Consider the following 23,911-nt stretch of genomic DNA (forward strand, 5'->3'; position numbering starts at 1 on the left):
TATTGTATAAAATACTATAATCAAAATACAATTATGACATTGGAGGAAAAACTAGGCTAAGCCTGTACTATTTCTCTCCAAAAACTTTGATAAAATGTTAATGTTGTCCAAAAGATAAGGTTATGTAATCACACACTGCTTCGTCACTTGATTTTCGGTCCAGGAATAATCATTTGAATATTTTGAATTTTGAAGGTTGAATTTATTCCTTAAATGAATCACAAAATACATCACAATAAATTAAAAACTCAAGAAATAGTGCACTTATTTGGAAAATTTGAATACAAAAACGTACTCACTATTAGTTAATTACTATCGAAATGGCATAAAATGGCTAATGGTTAATGGTTATCGAATTAACTGAAATGGCATAGTATGGGCCGTCTGCTAACATTGGTTTCAGGGCAATACCCCCTCCCATCGACGAGTACTAACGGTTCGAAAAACATGCGTTTCCTCTGCACCGTCCAGTATAAGTCAGTAAGCGAGAATCATAGAGGAGTTTAGCCTGTCTGCATTGAGTGGAACCACCACTATACAGTTCCGGCGGTACGTGGGCCTGGCAAAGCCCGAACATATCCTCTAACTCGTCTACGGACCAGGAAAATACTCGTGGCGCCCAATTGTATACGCCTCCACGGCGGGCGCTTGCACGTCCACCACACAGGCGCCCAAAAGGGAACGCGAGCGTCTCGGAAAGAAGGACCAGTGAGATGATTTATTTTTTATATGGTAGTATAAACAATTATAGATATCTTACCTATAAAAAATATTATTGATTTGTTTCCTTATATACGCCCGGAGTCCAAGAAACTTGCCATAAATCCTATGCAATGTAGTTTTCAACAGGTCTCGCTCCCTCGGGTCTTCGGAGTCGAATAACTCAAGCAGCTGAAAACATTTACAACATATTAATAACACGCAGACAATAATCCGTTACAGGATTATTCTACATTCCACTTCTACGTATAAACATATTCAATACTTTAATTGTAATTTTTTATTGCTAATTGTATTTTCATTGTTACAATACATCACTTTGGGGTGCTGTATTTGTAAAGGAGACACATGGGGGTAACCTGTTGTTTTTATAAATAAATTAATGAAACTACATTGTGCAGCATCAAGAACAGAAGTCAAAATAGAGTTAATGAATACGAGTGGTATTGGTTTTGCATAAATCCATAACGACACGTTAATTAATTAGTAATTAATTGATAAATAAATCCTGGAATTATTTAGAACCTACATTTAACACACTAAATTTTAATGCAAAGTTAAATACTTTATAATTTTTTTGTTCGCAACTGGAAGTTATTATTAGTTAACAAAAATATGCCTTTAATAATGATAACTATAATAATTTATGAAAAAATAATGAATTATTAAAAATTATTTGTTATAACTATCATAGACAATTAAAATAATAAAAACAACCCTTTATTAGAAGCTTTAAAATAATAAAAAAAAATTTACATTTTTTATATAGTTTTTATTAATTTGAACAAAAGTAACCCATATAAGTGAAGTGATTTTATTTATAGTTGAAATAGTATTTATAACATTTTTTATATAGTTTTTATTAATTTGAACAAAAGTAACCCATATAAGTGAAGTGATTTTATTTATAGTTGAAATAGTATCAAAAAGTTTTCTACAGAGAATAATGCGTCTGGGGAAACAGGATCCAGATAAAATTCTTCTAGATTCTATCAATATTCTTCATTGTTCTGGAAATCTAAGAATAATGATTATTCTTCTTAGAAGAAAGAATTGGGTCAAGACCATATTAAGCGTTTTCAGAGTCAGCAAGGCAGAAAGCTCTGGCTTGGCTGATTGGGTTGGCGCCTGTAAAAAAACGCCTAATATGGTCTCGCCCTTACATTGATCTACATGGAAGTTGAATTACTAGGAATGGAATATGGTAATTATTAATATTGAGAACATATCCCACTTATCAATATGTAATATAATTGAGTAAGCTATTTAAAAAAAATCATAACTATTAATTTACACTTATTCATTCATTTAAATAAATTCATACTTATTATTGATTTTTCAATTTCTTTATCTATTTACTACTACCATGGACGAATAATGTTTGAATAATCTTTTCAAGATTATTCCTTCTTATCTTTCTAATTTATAGTTTATAATTTTTAATAGTTTATAATCTGATTCATAGTTTCAGATTGAAGATTTGGTGTTGAAATTGAAGTGAACATAACCTACATAATATTTGGACGATTTGTGACAAAATCAGGAAATTGAAGAAGTTTTGGGCAATAGCCTGTTTTTTCTTTTCCGACTATTGTATTGTTCGCTCTATCTAATAAATAAATAAATAAATAATATTTTTAAGTTTATTCTTTCTTATCTTTTTAAGATTATCCTTTCTTATCTTTCTAATCTTTTTAAGATTATTCTTTCTAATCTTTTTAAGATTAACGGTATCTTTTTCCTCAATGCTACTACGTAGTAACGTAGAAAACAAATTGTTTTTATCTCAAATTTTAAAATATATCAACACATCTTGATCATGAAAGGAACAGACAATACGAGGTGAAGATAGGAATCTGGCAATGTTGCAATAGTTGGTACATGCACTAAATGAGCGATAATGCTGGCATTGACTTGCTAAGCTGGGTCGAATCTAGATGGCATGCAGCCAAAAGTTCCGGCATTGTTGGAAACTGCAATAGTGCATTTTTGGCATTGAAGTTGCTTTTGATAAATCGTTAATAAATTAATATTATCAACAGAGGGATCGTTATTTACTAGAATTTATCTCAATGTTAAGGCTAGTACCGCATTCTGAACGATGCACTACAAATATTATCTATATTGATTGATTGATTTGTTCATTTTTTAATATCGGGGCACCGAACTTCACTCGTTATTTTTATTTATTGATAAACAGAACACAATTCTCTAAAATGATCGTGTTTATATTTTACAGCTGACTATACGTCAGCTTATGAATTTCGGGGATGCAATATTTTGATTTTCCACAGAATCACTCGCTTACTTTTTAATATCCACAGACGACGAAAGTCTCAGCTGTTTCAGCCAAGGATGAATTATCCTTTTAATGTCATCCAGAGAGTTTTCCCAAGGATGACCTAGTACAATCGAATTTTTATATCATAAACCTACTATGTTTCAAATTTCGTGAAAATCGTTAGAGCAGTTTTCGATATCCGTTGAACATAAATAACCAGATATCCTATTATATTAAAGCGAGCAATTTCTGTATTATCTATATATCTGGTTATTTTTATATCTGGCTATTTTTATATCTGGTTATTTTTATATCTGGCTATTTATGTTTTACGGATCTCGAAAACGGCTCTAACGATTTTCACGAAATTTGGAACATAGTAGGGTTTTATGATATAAAGATTCGATTGCATTCTTTGGAAAACTCGCTGAACGACATCAAAAGGATAATTCATCCTTGGAAAACAAATGATAATTTCGTCGTCTCTCGATAACAGGAGATGCATGTGCCTGTGTGGGAGAGAGACAGAATTATTTCCAGTTGTGTAATCATAATCAATCAGCGAGAAATTTTATCTAGCTACAATTTAATCGATTTGATCAACATAATCTGATTTGTTGACATGACATGAAAATCCTCCTAAACTGGAGTATATCATAATTTTCAAAGTTGATCATTATTTGACAATTTCAAGTGATTAGTGAGTGTTATTTTGTTATTTTATTTGGTTTGTATATAATCTAAATTATAATTTTTTTGTTTTCAAATGTTTGAACCTACTTTCTGGACTATTTATAGTGTATAAATCAAAATTCGGGAAAGAAACAGTTTTGGGCTGTGCCTGTTAGTACTTCCCAAATTATTTTAAAGAATAGTGTTCGGTTTATCAATAAATAAAGTCAATAAATAATCAATAATAAATATAGTCAATCAAGTCAATAAATAAATAAAGAGCGAAGCTCGGTGCCCCGATATTAAAAATATAAACAGATATATAGAATTAATTGCTCGCTTAAAATGTTAGGATTATCTTTGATTCAAAGTTGGATCTGACACTTGGACTTTTTTTAAATCAGTTTAAAACGAATTCAATTACAATTCTACATTATTTTATATTATTTCATTCCACAATCACAATATCAAATTGATAATTATTATCCACACAGTAGTGTATTGAAATCCTTGAAATATTAAAAAGTGATTATTATAAAACGAAATTCCAATTAAATACTGCAAATCACCCTGAAGACTTGTGGTACTGCAAATTTTGACAACAGGGTTAACAACTAGGTGGAAATTTGATGAGCATTACTATACAAAAATTATTTGTCAGCCCGGGAATTATTTAGTAGCGCTTATCAAATTTCCACCTAGCTAAACCTGTTGTCAAAATTTGCAGTACCACAAGTCTTCAGGTTGATTCGCAGTATTTAATTGGAATTTCGTTTTATAATAATTATTTATCAATTAGCATTTGAACAAATGCAACTTCCAATTTATTTCCATCTATTAGAGAGGGTGTGCAATTCAGTGACTTTCCGGAACATCCCAATAATATGATTGTGAGATACTATATATACATATAAATATAAATATAAATATATATATATATATATAATATATATATATATATATATAATATATATATATATATGACTAGCCGTCAGGCTCGCTTCGCTCGCCATATCCGTCTAGCCAGGGGGCTCCGACCCCTGGTCCCCCGACTAGATCGTCCAAAAATGTGATAAGCAGGCTCACTTCGCTCGCCTGCATTTTTCATTTGAGCATTTTTATCATATGTTAGGACGATCCAGTCGGGGGTCCAGACTAAACGTCTGGCTAAACGGATATGGCGAGCGAAGCGAGCCTGACGGCTAGTAATATAATATTCCCAGGAATAGCTCTGATTGAAGTACGGTAGCAGTGCCCAATCAATTTTTCCGCGATAAATGCATTTCGATCTTCAACTTGGTGCCAACCTAACAAAGTCAACTCAACTTAATGCGAAACTGACAAAATTATTAATTTAGTTACCAGTTAACAACTGTTTCCAAGAGGTACTCTCTCTAGATTATAGTTCTATATTGACATATGGTATGGACATTTTTCAATTATAATTAAGAGAATCAGAAGAATATACATGCTAAAAGACGAATTTTAAACCCTTAAAAACCACCCTTAGAGTTAAAATATTGCCAAAAGATTTCTTAGTGCGCCTCTAAAGGGCCAACTGAACATACCTACCAAATTTGAACGTTTTTGGCCCGGTAGATTTTTAGTTATGCGAGTGAGTGAGTGAGTCAGTCAGTCAGTGAGTGAGTGCAATTTCGCTTTTATATAGATAGATATATGGACTGATGATGTAAAAAAGCATTCAACTTCAATACCTACACTGATATATTTCATCTATCTCAAATTACAAATAAAATGTAAATCATTCTATGATATTAGAAGAATATTTCAGAGACATTTTCAACTGCACTAACCTGTAACACAAACTTCTGATCAATAAATCGTTTAGCTATATTCGGCTGGAAATCAGGCGAGTTCGGAAACCGGCCCTAAATTGTCATTCATAAGAAGGTTATGAATATTTTATTATAATTTGTTGACATGTGATGTTTTTAATGCAGGATTGGCATATTATTATCAAGGTTTGGAATGCAGCATAAATTCAGCACAATAGCAAAAACCACAATTGATATGAAAATTGAATAACATACACATGGAAAAAAGGTTATCATTGAATCTAATGAACGTTTTTGCATTATTTCAAGTAAAATTCTAAAACTCTTTTATAACTAGTACTCTTCGATTATTATGAATAGTTAAGAATAAATGTCACAACTTACACAATACATTTGAACACCACCAAAACATACATTTTGATAGGATAAAATAATATTGCTATTTAGTTTTCAGACTGGTCAGTACATTTTTCTGAACTATAAATATTAACTGCTATTTTTTCACTGGAAACAAGAAACTTCGGCTAAAGTGTACGTCCAGTGCCAAAATACCGTTCATGAAATTTTTGGTTGGGATCGATTTAGTATGTTATTTTCAGCACAAAATCACTAAAATTAAACGGCGGTCACTATTGTTTTTAAAATAAACTAAGTTCAAAGTAGCACAATTTTACATACATACTTATAGGTTAATAAGTAGCAGCCATTTTGATTATCGACATCAACAAATTATGATATTCCTAATCTAAGTTTTCCTAACCTAACTAAGCTTTCCTAACCAAAACTTTTCTAACCTAAAGCTTTTCCAAACCTTAGCTACTATAGGTTAGATAACTAAAGGTTAAATGCATGTGAAATCGTGCTACTTTGAACTTAGTTTATTTTAAAAACAATACTAAATCGATCCCAACCAAAAATTTGATAACAGGTATTTTGGCACTGGACGTAGACTTTAGCCGAAACTTCTAATACCAATCACCAGTCTTCGGGTAATAATTCATACTTTTCATCATATAGTTTATAAAAACTATGATTATCTTGATCTAGTGACGGTGATGTTGCGATAGGTATTCATATCTGGATCAAAATTTTGCAAAATTACTCAAAAATTTCTAATTTATAGAGATTTTTTTGTTTTTAATTATTTTTTGAATATCAAAGTTTAAAATTTTTAGTTTGATCATTAGTTTTGAAGTGGAAATTGGACTTTTTGAGGTGAAAAGTGAAATCTTAACCACATTCTTTTTTGAAACTTTTATTTATAAAATTTGGGAGAAGACAGTTTTGGGCTGTGCCTGTTGGCTTCTCCAAATCATATTATATATTGTAATTATGATTTGTGATTGTCAATGAAATAAGTAAATAATAATGATAATAAATATAGGCTATAATATCGAATAAAAACTAAGCATTTATGAAGACTAAGCAACTCTTTTTAGATACTATGTTGTGTTGTTACATCAATATCATAGAGTTTACTCAATGTGACTTCAACATTAAAAATGGTGCAACTCTGACTAGTTTCCCAAAAATTAAAATATTTTTGAATTGGTGGTTGCGACAATTTCAAGTCAATTGTCCCTTATAATTGAATCATAAACAGACACGAGTACAAATCAGAGAAGGCTTCTCTGATTGGTTCTCGTGGCATTTATCCGTCAATCACCTTTAAAATTCAACAGATTCTTGTGCAAACCGGGCAATAATGTGTGCTGTGTTTGGTAATGCTGTAGAGAAAATATAGCATAAGAAGAAATACCATGGTATACGTCGTTTATGTTCCAAATTTCAAGCCGATTTTTGTTAACTCGAGCAGTTTAATATCGACAACTGACTGTTATTACTATTTTGGGCGGGTAAGAGTGTTGAGGTGCGTACAGATATACGCGCCGCGAACATGAGCTATTCACTTTTAATCAGCTGACTATATCTGTATTTTTACAGAAACGGTAAGATACAGATATAAAAAGCTTGGCATCAGCTGATTAAAAGTGAATTGCTCATGTTCGCGGCGCGTAAATCTGTACGCACCTTAAGAGCCTGTTCACATGACAGCGATTTACGTTCGGTTGTCGCGCGGTTGACAAACCGAGCGATTGCCAGGTATAGGGAAACACATGGTGCCGTACACATGCATCGCTCGGTTTTAGTAGTCGCCGGCGAATCGCGGCTCGGTTGCCGGGCGGCTCGATATACTAGAGCAGGCATGAGAGCGTACACATGTCTTCAGTCAACCGAGCGGTTTCGATAAGAGCAGTAAAGTTTTAAATATATGTTAAAGAGTAATATAGTGATTAAGTACATAGACTAAGATATTAAGATTGAGTACATAGATGTTGTACCTAGTAATTATTTATCATAACCGAGCGCAAACCGCTCATGAATCGCTGTCATGTGTACGAGGCTGGCAAACCGAGCGATTTGCCAATTAAATCGAGTGACAATCGAGCATAAATCGCTGTCATGTGAACAAGCTCTAAGAACGGCACAGTGTGAGAGACTACCAGCGTCACATAGCTTTACCAAGAACAACTACTTGGACTATCAGCTTGAGTTAACAGTGAAATATGGAACATAAACTCACTATATCATGGGATATCTTCTTATGCTACCTTTCTCTGTAGTAATATACTGACCTGAGAAAGAACTCGTAAACTAATTGCAAGTGGGGCCAGGCAGCTTCCAAAGTAGGCTCGTCCTCTTCCGGGTCGAACTCGGCCCCGTTCGGATTGCTCGACGGCGGAAGTGTTCGGAACAGGTTCACGGCGAACTGCAATCAAAATAAGCAATCATCAATTTTCAAATTTCCACAAAAACTTTCAATAATTTAGTATGCATTTAGGAAAATAATGTTGTTGAGAAGTTTCATACGAGGTGCAGTACACATTGTAGAATGTAAATTAAAAGCCATATTCATGAATGATTATCAAGAAGTCCTTAGCCAAGCACGTTTTGTGAACCATTCAGAATCGTTGAAATAGGTACTAGCATCCTTCTTTCCTGTTATTTTGCAAGATTTTTCTATTGATGACTAAAATAACTTTTTTGTCATAGTCATTCAATCTCAGCTGTTTTCCATGCATGAAATCAATCCGGTAAACAGCTGTTTTCAGAACAAATAACTCATAACAGCATACTCTACTGTAATGAAATCATATGTTTTCTTTACAGTCGAGTATGTTTAATAGTTCCGAAAAAGAACAGCAAAACTGTTGCAAAAACCCGCCATTTAGCGCTCCAGGTGGAAATTTTGTCAACTTCCACAAAATTCCTGATTCGGAATTTGTAAACCAGGTTATGTTTATAGAATACATGTAGTAACTTCAGCACAAGCAGGTAATGTTTTCTATTTTTCTATTATTCTTTTTTAGATTGTTATGACAAAAAATAGTGTACGTTACTTGGACGTGAATGTCTTTTGCAGTGCTTGAATGAGATTCTAGTCTCGGCTAACACCTCGACTAGAAACATCATTCTCGCCTGCAAAAGGCCCCTTCCCGTCCATGTGACTTGAGATACTATAATAACAGGAGGAAAGTAAACAATCATGCTTGGCTGAAGAACTTCTCGAAAATCATTTATAAATATAACTGATTGGCTGTGCAAAGGCTAAAAATAAACTTTCAACTCGTGATATTTTTCAAAGTTTTTCGATTTGTATATCATCAAGCTATCAAAATGAAAAAGTTTTCTCAGGAAAACATTTTTTTCCGATCATTACTTTTTGAGATATGATCGACTGAAGTTTGAATTTTTGGGACAGAACATTTCAAATTCGGTACGATATAAATCAATGAGATCTTCATGGTATTGTTGATCTAGCAAAACAAAAATTTTCTGAAAATATCGATTTTTGAAAAAGTTATTCAATTTATCAAAAATAACTCACTAAAGTTATTTTTAGTAAGTTGAATAACTATCTTAAAAATTGATATTTTCAGAATATTTTTGTTTTACTAGATCAACAATACCATGAAGGATCTATCCTCTAAATCTCATGGATTTATCTCTTACCGAATTTGAAATGTTCTGTCCCGAAAATTTAAACTTTAGGCGCTCATATCTCAAAAAGTAATGATCAGAAAAAATGTTTCCCCTGAGAAAACTTTTTAATTTTGATAGCTTGATGATATACAAATCAAAAACTTTGAAAAATATCACGAGTAAAAAGTTTTATTTTTAGCCTTTGCACAGCCTCAAGGTAGCCACTAACGACAGAACAAGTGTGTTGCATATGTGTGAACACACACATGTTCATCATACGCTACGTAGGGTACAGACTTATGCTAAGATTATGCTTGACTAATTACTAATTTAGGACTAATTACTACTTTTAGAATAATTTACAACATGACCTATGCCCTGAATAAACATTGAAATATGGATAATTCTAGTGATAACGCCAAAATCTATTTATCTTTACACCTGGCCAAACGCACATCCCACCCCAAGTTTGATAATTACATCTCATCACTCACCTACAAACAAAACTTCAAGTGGCATTATCTAGCGAAAAATATACACTTAAAATGATACAGAGAACTGCAACTATTTGCGAAAGGGAAACATTAAGGGTCGGTTTCCGAGCTCGGCATTTGGCTAAGTTCTAGACTTTGAACAGCTGGAGTCAGAAAATTGGCTTTCCAAAACGGGACGTAGTCGCAGTTATTGTCATAGTCATGTTTGAATTAAATATAAAAAAAACTAGAAAATTAAACACTAATTAAATTAAATAGTTTCAGCTACTTTGAATTATTTAGAAATGTTTTATTTCGTCAAGGAAAAACGTTTCCAATAATATTATAGAAATGAGAAAATAAAAAGTACGACTACTGTTATAAAAACTGCGACTACGCCCCGTTTTGGAAAGCGAATTTTCTGACTCCAGCTGTTTAAAGTCTAGAACTTAGCTGAATCCGGCTGAAGCTCGGAAACCGGCCCTAAATTACACCCTCGAGGAGAATAACTTTTTCCTCCACCTACTGTCTAAAGTACTTACTTTACTCCCTGAAACATAAATACTAAAGTGTCACTTTTTCGCTCTCGGTAGTAAAAAACAGAAAAACTCCCTAGGGAGGAAAAGTGACTCCATTTAAATAACATGGGAGGGATCTCTATTTTAAAACTTATATTGTAATAGGTTAGAAGGTCTAAGCTCAGATGAGAAAGCATAATAGAGGTGTCTGTCATTGAGTCAACTGAATTCAATACCACAACCAGAAATTTGATCAACTCATGAAATATATGTTTGTATGATAATTATTATATTCTTAATATTAGTAGACGATAAAAATTTATACAATTTTAAAAATATTTTATTCTATTCAAAATACCAGCCAACAAATATTTTTGATCTGCATTTCTAATCTGAACCGCGTGATCTGGAGTCAGCCATTTTTGGTAGCTGCTCAGCTGATATAATTGTTACATTTTTTGCCGATAGATAGCGCAATCGGCAGTGCCAATCAGACGACCGGTTTTTAGGTTTCAGATTTTAGGTTATGTTGTTAGGAAACATTGTCACCAATACGTAAGTTATTAAAATGATATTATTTGCAGTTTCTATAAAAAAATGTAGATGGAGGAAAAATGTTGTGTACATCACGAGCGGAAAATACGTTTTCTCCCTCGGGAAAATTGTTGCCCTCGGCTTCGCCTCGGGGCTTCATACTTTTTCCCACAGGGAGAAAAAGTCGCACTTTTCACTCTAGATATACAAATAACTATTTCATAACACTCCCACAAATCATCAATAATTGTCCCCCTATAAAATATGTCTGACTGAATAATTATACGTTTCACATTACTGATTAATTCTCATATCCGTTCCACATGAGGAACACGACCAAACAATAGAATGGATGCAACGAGATATAGGAGGAAATAATATCGAACACTATAATAAACACTGTTATTTCCATTATTGACAAGCAGCTCAATCAAACACTGCTGGGGTTGGTGGTTATTGAAAAATGAATACTCCCAGAGGTAAATAATATTATTATAGTATTTGAGGCACGCGGTGATTGACAGGTGTGCAAAACCAACACTACGAACAAAGGAGAAGGGAAGGGTTGAAAGAGCGGACAGAGGGATGGAGAGAGAGAGAGTGAGGGAGTGAGAGAGAACAGGTAGAGACACAGTATTACTAATGATTACGATTGTCAAACTGTCACGTGACACGTAACGGAATGGCGGGAATGTTGTAGGCGCCGGAAAATGGAATGAAAGCTTCGGTGGTGTTTGACATTTTTCATTACGTGTAATCGATAATCCGATAACGGGGGCAGAGGCAACATGAAATGCCAGAAAGGTGTGAGGAAGAGGAAGAGGGGAAAAGGAAAAAAACAAAAGGTTAAGTTGTGGAGTGAAGGGTGGTGTGGACTTACATACGGTGGACTTTGATCTGAACCCATTAAGGATGGACTTTACTACGAGGCAACATTCAATCGTGGACTTTACTACGAACACATTTAATACATTTATACTGTTACTAGCCGTCAGGCTCGCTTCGCTCGCCGTATCCGTCTAGCCAGGGGGCTCCGACCCCTGGACCCCCGACTGGATCGTCCAGAAATGAGAACAGCGGGCTCGCTTCGCTCGCCTGCATGTTTCATTTGAGCTTGCTTCATTCCATCACAAATTCAAAATACTGAGAAAACGCAGAAAAGCTGAGAAAAACGCTGATTTTGGGCCTATCTTTGATGAAATATTAAAGTCACCTCATCACAACATTTTTAGACCCTACCTAAACCTCTGTCCAAAATTTGGACATTTTCTGTTTATTACTTGATGAAAGAACTGAGAAAACGCAAAAAACGCTAATTTTGGGCGTATCTTTGGCGTTATTTCAAATTCCTTCTAACACAACTTTATTACACCCTAGCTTAGCTTCTGTACTAAATTTGAACAATTTCTGTTTATTTGTTCTCGATAAATCTGATAAAAAGCCGCTAATTTTGGGCGTATCTTTGACGTTATTGCAAATTCCTTCTAACACAACATTATTACACCCTAGCTGAGCTTCTGTACTAAATTTGAACATTTTCTGTTCATTTGTTCTCGATAAAGCTGAGAAAGCGCTAAAAAACGCTAGAAAATGCAGATTTTGGGCGTATCTTTCGAGATTTTTCCAAATCCGTTCTTAGTGCGCCTCTAAAGGGCCAACTGAACATACCTACCAAATTTGAACGTTTTCGGTCCCGTAGACAGTCAGTCAGTGAGTGCCATTTCACTTTTATATAATTATATAGATATCTGTCCAGTAAACGTTTACTGTTATTTGCATGGAGCAGATTAGTGGACTTTTGTGTAGTGACACTTCTTACAGGTAACTAAGGGGGCATAATTTTTACAAACAATACATCAAGTACTTTTCTGTTATCTTCATGTCCAGCAGTAGCCTGTAATAATTGAAAATTGAAGAATATTTTTCCAGCACTCTACAGTAGAGTGGACAGTCTTCACAGAATTCTTTGTACGGTTGTAAATTTTATTGAAAAATATTATTTTTGAAAAAACCCTATTGCAATATTGATAGTGCGTTGATGGGTCTACAAGTTTTCATCTCGACTGAATGTGTTTTTTGTCTCTAAAGCAAAACGCCTCAATTGAAATAGTTTTCATATAATGCAGATTGTCTATTTGACCAAGCGAAGTGAGGTCTAAGATTCAATTCGATGGTTTGGCATTTCTCTTAATGTTTAAATGTTTATATGTTGCGCATTTACGGTGAAACGCGGTAATAGACTACATTTTCATGAAATTTGACAGGTATGTTCCTTTTTTAATTGCACGTCGACGTACATACAAGGTTTTTGGAAATTTTGCATTTCAAGGATAATATAAAAGGAAAAAGGAGCCTCCTTCATACGCCAATATTAGAGTAAAAATCAGACTATAGAATTATTCATCAGAAATAAGCTGACAAGTGATTACACAGATGTGTGGAGAAGCCAGTCTATTGCTGTACTTCCATAAGGTCTATAGTTCCAATCAGGTAATTGTGGATGAGAATACTGCGTGAGGTCTACTGTTCACAGAGCTACTAGTTTTTGAAAAATACGTATTGCAATATTGACAGTGCGTTAATGGGTCTACAAGTTTTCATCTCGACTAAATGTGTTTTTTGTCTCTAAAACAAAACGCCTCAATTGAAATAGTTTTCATAAAATCATAGATAAACAATAGCATAAGTAGATATCCCATGGTATAGGGGCGTTTATGTCGCAACTTTTACTGTTATCTCAAGCCGATAGTCCACGTAGTTCTTTCCCGTGAAGGTTTATGACGCAGGTAGTCTCTCATATTTTTTGGTAGAGAGTTAGTGGGAAGAATACTTCGAATATTCTTTCCGAAGAATGGGCATTTATATGTCCAAAGCTCCGCTAATTTATGTAGATGCATAACAATATTATCTATTTTATCTATAGTTATTACAAATTGTTTTTTTTTTCATATTATATACAGCTCAATGATTAGTTTCTTAATTTATATTTTGTAAATTCATCCATGATTTTGCTGTAGCCTATTGTAAGCTATTGTATATAAGTGTATAAGCCAGTATATTTTGTAATCTACATAAATAAAGTACTCAATCAATCAGTATTGTGCCGTTCATACACTCTTACCCGGTCAAAACAGTAAAAATCGACAGTAATCGGCTTGGGATAACAGTAAAAGTTGCGACTTAACGCCCTATACCATGGGATATCTACTTACGCTATTGTTACTCTACTTACGCTATTGTTACTCTATGATATAATGCAGATTGTCTATTATTTTTCAAAGTATAGATGCAAAATTGAAGCAGAAAATAACATCTTTAAGCTAGGCACACACCAGTTAGTCAAGACAAAACAAGACAAGACATGATCAGTCACAATACTTCACATAGTTGCTTGTGATGACATGTCTAATTGCAATGACTAATCAGTGTGAGTTGCATCATAAGCAACAATGTGAAGTATTGTGACTAAACGTGTCTTGTCTTGACTATCTCGTATGCACCTAGCCTTTCAGATGCAATATTAGACAAAAACAGTAACATATATACAAGTTAGACAATACAGGTTGCAGTGTAGGAAAGTCCACGGTTGAATTTTGTTCCTAGGGGAGTCCAAGCTAAATGGGTTAGTATTAAAGTTCACAGTATGAAAGTCCACGGAGCCGAATGAAGAAGGGTTGTGGAGGATGGTGAAGACAGGAGAGAGAGAGAGAGAGAGAAAGAGTGAGAAAGAAAGAAGAGAGACTGGTCATGTCAGCGCATGGTCATCATTTCTCCCCGTTTACATTATGCATGTAGTAAGGAATATTTTATTAGTTCTAATAGTGCTGTGTTACTGCTAGTGATGGGGGAATTGGAGGGTTGAGGAAGACTCCTGACCTCTCACTTTCTCACCCTCACTCACTCACAACCTCTCAATCTCTCTCTCTCTCTCTTGCTGCTATTGAACAGTTGTCCAGCATTTAGCACACAGTTTAACGGGGGCATTCAGCAGGGCTAAAGCGCACTAAACCGTTGACATTGGGAGACTACAACAATAATTGATCAGCCCACTGAAGTGATCAGTCGAGGAAAGGGTTGATGGCTCTTCTATGTCTGCACTTACATTATTTGACATCAGCAATTTCAATACGAATACAACCATTCCAACCTATTATCCATTTCATCCTAATATCAGAGTCCCAATGTATGTATCCGTATCCTGATTGTATCGAGGAGAATCAAAAAGATAGAAAAATTTTAATATGAAAATAATGTGAGTTAAAATCAATAGGCCACAGTTCTACCACAGAGTAAAAATGAGTTGATATCCCTTAGTATAGGTTATTTATGTTCCAAATTTTAAGCCGATTTTTTGTTACGGTACCTTAAAGATGTCGACTACTGTTTTGTTGGAGTGAGAGAGTAAGAACTGCACATTATCAAGGTCTATAAATACAGGTCATGACACAATCCCGTGATGCATTGCAAAATCGCCATTTTATGGGGTCCTAGTTCACCAATTTTCAAATTTATCAGCTGCTATCATTATAGATTGAACAACATGATAATTATGTTATTTTGTAATATTGTTCAAGTGATATTGCTTGGCTTTGAATTGTAAAATAAATTGTTACGACAAATTAATAATATTTAGATTCCAACTAGGAACTGAATAATTGTTGATTTTTAGATTTAATTGATCGGGAACTTGAAACTCTTTTTGAAATTGGCCTCGCATATTTCTGTCTAGTACCAATGCCTTTTGAATCATAATCCTTGAGTTACAAGAATAAGAAAAATTTTTAATGATAAATAAATGGATAATTGAAGCATTTATTATTGAAAATTCATTATTAAAAAATTGAAAACCTGAATACATAATATATTATCTGAACTAGATATTGTTTTTAAAATGCATAATTTTGTTACGAGCAAATTGAATTAGATTTGATTTTCAAAAGTACCGCCATAAAGACCCCATAAAATGGCCGCTCCATAAGGAACATGAGTGTATCTTACCTGTATTTATAGACCTTGCACAGTATGAGAGACTACCAGCGTCACATAGATTTACAAAAATGAACTACTAGGAGTATAGGTTTGAGTTAACAGTGAAATTTGGAACATAAACGCCCTATAACATGGCATAATATCTTCTTATAATATCTTTCTCCTATGGTTCTAAGGGAGTTTATCTAGGTCAGTGTCGTGAGGCAGATAGTAGATTTTTCTCAACCTCAAGTTTTATGAGAGAGAACCTATCTGTTCGCCATCATCAATATTCAAAGATTTCTCTTTGTCAATGAAAGTCTTGTTTCAGAAAATCATGAAATCATTCTCTCAAAGTATCCCTCAGATTGGAGGAGTAAATTCCATTTCTACAACTTGATTGTGTAGTCTTTTCAGTTACAGTAATTGAATTTGGGGATTCTTTCCGTGAAAGAGATTATATTCATTTATCCATCATTTACAATCAACTCAAGGACAAAGAAACAGACTACAGTTCAAAACTTCTTTTCATCCCAATTTCATAAAATAAATTGTCCAAATAAAGGTTATGTGCGACTTTTCAATTCTTCACTAACTTCCACATTGAAACAAAACACAACACTTGAAACAATTAATTTTGAATTTAGAAAGATTAAGATCCGAATTGATAACAAATTTTTTTCTACTCAGCACTCAAAACTGTAAAATGTTTATAGTTCAAGAGTCCAGATTAATCCAATATTTCAGATTATAGTTCTATCGTATACTAGAAATACAAGTGTTATACATAGCAAGCCATACCATAGAGAACAGATACAATTGCATTATTCATCTCTGGTTATACTAGGGGGCATCTCCAAAGGGTTGACATCTTTTCCAGTATTCCAGCACTTCCAAAATCTTATAAAATAGATTCCAGAACCTAACAACCTTTCAGACGATTCATGCAGTAGATTACAGTAGATTACCAATCATTATTGGATTAGTTCAGATAATATACAAATTGATCTCATACTTATGATATTTTTATCACAACTTCATGGCCCAAATCAATATTATCAATATTTTTCCCGTTCTTTAAAACAGGGACAGTTCTAACACGATTTTCTGTATGGTAATCGAGAGCTTATGGTTTTCCTACTTCAAAAAAATCTTTTCAACCGTTTACCATTATACTTGAATGGGAGATTCAAGTAATCAATAAAAAATACAGAACACATTATTCAGCTGTAATTGATCGGCTGTCGGCAGAGCCATTTGTTTCAAATGAGAATTGAATGACTGGGGGTTGGTTTAGTGAGGGGGGGGGTTCAGACGTTGTCCCAAATCGACGCTCCATTCATTCTTCCCCCCCCAACTTGGCTAGCTTTTTAAGCTGTGTTTAGCGTCGTCGAAAGTTGGGGGAGTCACCCCAACTCAAACTCAATTCCCCCAAAGAATGCTGCAACGTTGTCGAGAATAGAGCAAAGCACACTGCACACTCCTCTTCGTTCTCCCTTAACGACGACAATCGTAATTAGTGAGTCGGTTCTTTTCTAGGCTACTAAGCCCTCCACGACAGAAAGCCTTCGAGGATAAGACCGTCTCCTTCTTTTAGGGAGCTTTGCAATTTTTAGACTCTTGAAGCCTGTGGACCGCTTCACTCCCCTTGGGTATCGTTTCAATGCGGGATCAAGTGCAGTCAACTCCACTTTCTCCTTCACTTTTTCCTTAGGTAAAGCCATACAAAGCGTTTTTTAAGGCGTTTTCAGACGAGTCGGCAGGCTAGGAGGCTCTCCGTTTGACTGATTCCCGAACCATACCGCTAGCTACAGACATATCGATTTTTGTTCGAACGATATTTTGCCGTTCTTTTAAATTCTATTGGATTAAACAGATGATGTTTGTCAAGTTTAGTTTTAACTGATAGAATTCATGAGGACGGCAAAATATCGTACGAACAAAAATCGATGTGTGTGTGCAGGGCTTAACAGTTATTCTATATTTATATCTAATTATAAATATCGGGGCACCGAGCTTCGCTCGTTATTTATTTATTGATAAACAGAACACAATTCTTCAAAATGATTGGGGAAGGACTAACAGACACAGCCCAAAACTGTTTCTTCCCCGAATTTTGATTTATACACTATAAATATTCCAAAAAGTAGGTTATGAATATATATTGAATTCAGGTCCAATTTTTCAGTCCAAATATTTGAAAACATAAAAGTTTTAATTTAAATTTTTTACAAACCAAATTGAATAACAAAATAACAATCACTAATCGCTTAGAACTGTAAAATAATTATTAACTTTGAATAATATTAGACCATGTCATGTTAACAAATTAGATTATTTTGATCGAGTCTATAAAAATGTTTAGATGTCTCGCAAGATACGGTAAGCTGATTGATTACACAGCTGATCTCCTACACAGGCACATGAATCTTCTGTTATCGACAGACGATGAAATAATCATCTGCTTTTCCAAGGATGAATTATCCTTTTCATGTCCTTCAGCGAGTTTTCCCAGGGATGAGACCTAGTGCAATCGGATTTTTATATCATAAACCTACTATGTTCCAAAAATACAGAAATTGCTCGCTTAATATAATAGGTTTCAATGACTTCAAATGTTTCTATCATTGAACAGCTGTTTAGTGGCATCAATCTTCACCTGCACCGCGACTTACTCGTTCTGTTCTTTTTAGGCTCAACTCACACTGACGCGACTCAAGTCGAGAAGAGACTGCGACTCTAGTCTCTTCTCGACGCAGCATGTGTTTCCAAATGGTGACACTCAGACCAGTCGATTCTTGTCTCCGCGACGTCACCATTTGAAAACACATGCTGCATCGAAAAGAGACTAGAGTCGCAGTCTTTAGCTCAAGATCAGGCTCAAGATCCAAGGCTCAACTCACATTTACGCGACTCAGGTCGAGAAGAGACTAGAGTCACAGTCTTTAGCTCAAGATCAGGCTCAACTCACATTTACGCGACTCAGGTCGAGAAGAGACTAGAGTCGCAGTCTCTTCTCGACCTGAGTGGCTTAAGTGTGAGTTGAGCCTTAGACAATTCTACTGCTTGTAGTCAAGTGTTCCAATATGTATTATTGTTAACAGTACCATAAAATTTTACTACAGTAAAAAATAGTTTTGGAAAAGGAATAGATCAGAGCCAATGAAAATCCACAATTCACTAACACTGATCACTCAAGTGAACGAGAGAGGAAGAATTGAGGGAAAAATAGTTGAGAATCAGGTTGCACCATTCTAAAGCTTGGCAATAGAATGAATAAAATAAAATAAAATAAAATGGTTTTGAACGACCATCGATACTCCGCAATAGCATTTGTGATGTATTTACTACTGGAAGTCACGCAAGAGGAAACAGATATTTTATTATAGGAACATCGCAGAACTGTTTTCAATTCAACGCCAACAACTGATACCATATCGATCTTGAGCTGAAGTGATGTCCACGTTATAATGGCAGCATTTGATAAACATTGATGTTGCTATCCTTGTTTATCATTCGACAAAGAAAATATCTCCAACTTTTGATTGATTTTTTTATATAAAACAAATGTTTGCTACGACTAGATACCCGTAAAATGACGTGACCTCTTCAACTGACTAAGAAGAACGACATAATAGAGTTGCTAATACAAACATTAGATTTATTAACAACCACATTACAGTGTTCAACATTTCATACTCAAAAAAAGAAAAAAAACATGGATTCAAAAGTAGAGTCCCACAGAAAAAATTGTAACAAAGTTTGAATGAGTCGCTCAAAATAGTTTCAAAAACGAGAAACCTATGAGAAGAAATATTATGGTAATACCAGCCAGAGGCATAAAGGAATAATATTTGTGAAAAGGCATAAGACGAAGAAAGTTCTGTTTAGCTAAAAAGATAGTACTACTTTGAGCTTTAAGGCTGTGCAAGGGCTAAAAATAAACTTTCTACTGGTGATATTTTTTCAAAGTTTTTCGATTTGTATATCATCAAGCTATCAAAATGAAAAAGGTTTCTCAGGAAAACATTTTTTTCCGATCATTGCTTTTTGATATATGAGCGCCTAAAGTTTAAATTTTTGGTTCAGAACATTTCAAATACCGGTACGGTAAGAGATAAATTCATAAGATTTACAGGATAAATTCTTCATGGTTGATTGAATAAAACAAAAATTATCTGAAAATATCAATTTCTGAGAAAGTTATTCAATTTACCAAAAATTACAAAAAATAACTCAACCAAAGCTATTTTTGGTCATTTTTACAGGTCATAAGATTTACAGGATAAATTCTTCATGGTATTGTTGATTGAATAAAACAAAAATTATCTGAAAATATCAATTTTTGAGAAAGTTATTCAATTTACTAAAAATGACCAAAAATAACTTTTGGTTGAGTTACTTTTGGTAAATTGAATAACTTTCTCAAAAATTGATATTTTCAGATCATTTTTGTTTTCTTCAATCAACAATACCATGAAGATATCCTGTAAATCTTATGAACTTACCGTATTTGAAATGTTCTGACCCAAAAATTTAAACTTTTGGCGCTCATAAATCAAAAAGTAATGATTAGAAAAATATGTTTTCCCGAGAAAACGTTTTCATTTTGATAGCTTGATGATATACAAATCGAAAAACTGAAAAAAATCACCAGTGGAAAGTTTATTTTCAGCCTTTGCACAGCCTTCAAGTATTTAGTACTTCAAAGTGAAAATATCCTCTTCCTTTAGAGAGAATAATACTATAAATAAAACCAGATTACAAATTGAGCGAGCAAAGTATCTAAGGGACTGGAAACTGCATGCTATAATGAAGGTGCAGCAAGACCAATGATAGAAGAAAGTTTCAAAAAAAGTTTAGATCCGTCAGCGTGGGAAAGGTTATTTTCAAGGGAAAGGGCGGTAGGGTATGGGGATGATACCATAATGAATCCTGATTATAATTTAAACACACAGTATTACAATAGAGAAACAATAGCGTAAGTAGATATCCCATGGTATAGGGAATTCATGTCGCAACTTTTACTGTTATCTCAAGCCGATTACTGTCGATTATTGTCAATTTTTACTATTTCTTGGGGTGAGAGTGTATGAACGGCACAATTTGAGAGACTACCAGCGTCACACTGCTGCATAGGAAAGAAGTACGTGAACTATCGGCTTGAGATAACAGTAAAAGTTGCGACATAAACGCCCAATACCATGGGATATCTACTTACGCTATTGTTTCTCTATGGTATTACATAGACTAGAAAACGGAATGGATGTAGTAGACTTTTGATCGAGATTGCATGAGAGTAGTACATACATGTATGTGTGAGGAGTATAGGGGTAGAAACAGCGTTTCCATTTCAGTACAGAGCTAGAGAAACCAATAAAGTTGATTGAAACATCATAGAGTGTGAGTCTAGGCCAAAAGTACAGAACAGAGTAGTGAGGTGCACGTTATAATGGCAGTGGAGAAAGATAGAAGAACCGCGTTGCTGACCCTCTGCCTTGCCACTGCCTTCTATAGAGGATAGCTGATACCGGTATATCTGATGTAATATTAACTGTTCATTCTTTCAAATAATCAATTAAATCTGATTCCTCTGAATCTAGAAAATCTATATTTTTCAATAATTGAATTATAAATTTTCATAATTGAGATTTTATATTTGTTGATCAATTATACTTCTACATTGTTAAACAAGATCCGGAAACGTCGCAGAGCTAGAAATGGAATGCGCTATCTGCTTTGTGGAATGTGAAGACAAGGATAGCAACACCAATGTCAATCAAACACTGCCATTATAACGTGGACCTCACTATAGAGCAGTAGCTAATATTTGTGGAGAATCGATGTGGGTTGTCGTAGGATAGGGGAGGGGATATAGGGGTTGGTAGGGGGAATGTAGAGGTTGTTAGAGGGGGATTTGCCGACCGGGTATATTTCAGCCACCTGTTGAGCATCTATGGCCGACAAAGAGACCTGCCCGATTAATATGATGCAGCGGTGGAAAAGGAATTGAGGGTGGTAGAGGGGGATTGAATGGTGGATGGAGAGGAGAATGAAGGAGGGGGAATTAAGAGTGGATGGAGGGGGAATTAAGAGTGGATGGAGGGGGAATGAAGGGTGGATGGAGGGGGAATGAAGGGTGGATGGAGGGGGAATGAAGAGTGGATGGAGGGGGAATGAAGGGTGGATGGAGGGGGAATGAAGTGTGGATGGAGGGGGAATGAAGGGTGGATGGAGGGGGAATGAAGTGTGGATGGAGGGGTGAATGAAGGATTGATGGAGAGGGAATGAAGGGAGAATGGAGGGGGAATGAAGTGTGGATGGAATGGAATGAAGAGTGGTTGGAGGGGGAATGAAGGGTGAATGGAGGGGGATTGAATAGTGTGTGGAGTGAAAAAAGTATGATGGAGGATGAAGGGGAATGGATGAAGGGGTGAAGTGGAAATAGATGAAGTGGGTTGTATGAGAGGAGAGGAGGGGTTTGTTGGTGGTGACTCACGACTGAAAGCTTTTCCAACAAAACCAGGTAAGCTCTGTGTGTGGACCTCACCGGCTCAGTGTGACAGCTGTTTTACCAGCATGAAGAGAGAGAGAGAGAGAGAGTTGCCTCTCTATCGCTGCAAATTCGAAACTCGCTTCCGAAAGTCGACGAAAAAATTGCTGCCGGGAACATGAGTGGGGGGTGAGGTTTGTGTATTTTTCAACCATTGATCGTTCATCCCCCTTCAACCCCTCTTTTACATCCTGAAATACACTTGACAGCTGCTCACTCCCACCTTTTTTTCTCTCTCACACACACACACGAACATGAACACACTCAATAAACTCCAGACCTCACGTTTTCAATCAAACAGCTCACAATTCGCCAAACAAAATTTGAAATTGCGCGCCAACAGAGGGCGAGTTCAATGTAGACATCGATCACTCCTCTCACCCACTCTCTCTCTCTCTCTCTCTCTCTCTCTCTCTCTAAAATCTAATAACTCTCTCTTCATTTCTCTTGAGGGTTGTATGGCAGAGAGGACCTAGAGTCCTAACTCCGCCCCTACTAAAGGCAATTATACAATTCAATCTCTATTTTTGTCTCTCTCTCTCTCTCTCTCTCTCTCTCTCTCTCTCTCTCTCTCTCTCTCTCTCTCTCGCTAACCCTTTCAACCAATACTCCCCATCTTTCAAACCAACTCATCTTCATCCTTTTACTTTCTCCTTTCATCTTGTTCAAACACTCATACCATTCTGCTTCAGAAAAATCTCATCCCAATCGAATACTCTAGTACATGGCTTTCGTTTTCTATATCCAACAGCCTGAAGATCCTTCAGCTGTCTTCTCCGTGTGAGCCTATCGTGAACTCAAGCAACGCTTTCGTGATGCAGTCAAGTGCAGAGAGAGAGAGAGAGCACGTGATTGTTCAACCAAAGTCCTTCATGAGTCGTTTGCAATTTTGTTCAAGTGTAGTATGCCAACACTAATTTCAAGGGTATTTCGAGTCTCTTCATTAGAACGATGTTTACTTCGTTATTTTCAAACTTTTCATTTCATGTAATAAACGATCGAATAACTTGAGTCACGATATCAACTTGTAAAACGAAATCCTCCTGTAATTATTTTGAGATTCAGAGCAGTTAAATAATCTGAAAACAATGACAAGCTAGGAATGAATACATGGGTTTGGAATACAGAGATTTTTGGTTGACAGTTTGCTATATTATTGAGAATCAGAGACATCGTAAACCAAAGCCAGATAGCCAAGTCTACTAAGGGGTTGCACTCTTCGTCTATCAGAAACTGAATGACACAAAGTTGAAAGGAGTTGCAGAAAAATATACCAGAGGTCAAGAAATATTTGCCTCTATTTTACTAGTAGTTCTGTGAACAGTAGACCTCACGCAGTATTCTCATCCTCAAGTACCTGATTGAAACTATAGACCTTATGGAAATACAGCAATAGACTGGCTTCTCCACAC

General features: G+C 35.2%; 1 protein-coding gene across 1 annotated transcript in view; it reads right to left on the reverse strand.

Moving 5' to 3' along the window:
• Window positions 1-23,911, reverse strand: part of LOC111047607 (serine/threonine-protein phosphatase 2A 56 kDa regulatory subunit gamma isoform) — a 116,724-nt gene that overhangs the window by 12,817 nt on the left and 79,996 nt on the right. Inside the window, 3 exon segments of the mRNA XM_039426487.1 lie at window positions 761-891; window positions 5,488-5,562; window positions 8,102-8,239. Coding sequence (XP_039282421.1) covers window positions 761-891; window positions 5,488-5,562; window positions 8,102-8,239 — 344 coding nt within the window.

This window comes from Nilaparvata lugens, chromosome 4 (assembly GCF_014356525.2).
Source record: "Nilaparvata lugens isolate BPH chromosome 4, ASM1435652v1, whole genome shotgun sequence".
Lineage (NCBI taxonomy): Eukaryota > Metazoa > Arthropoda > Insecta > Hemiptera > Delphacidae > Nilaparvata > Nilaparvata lugens.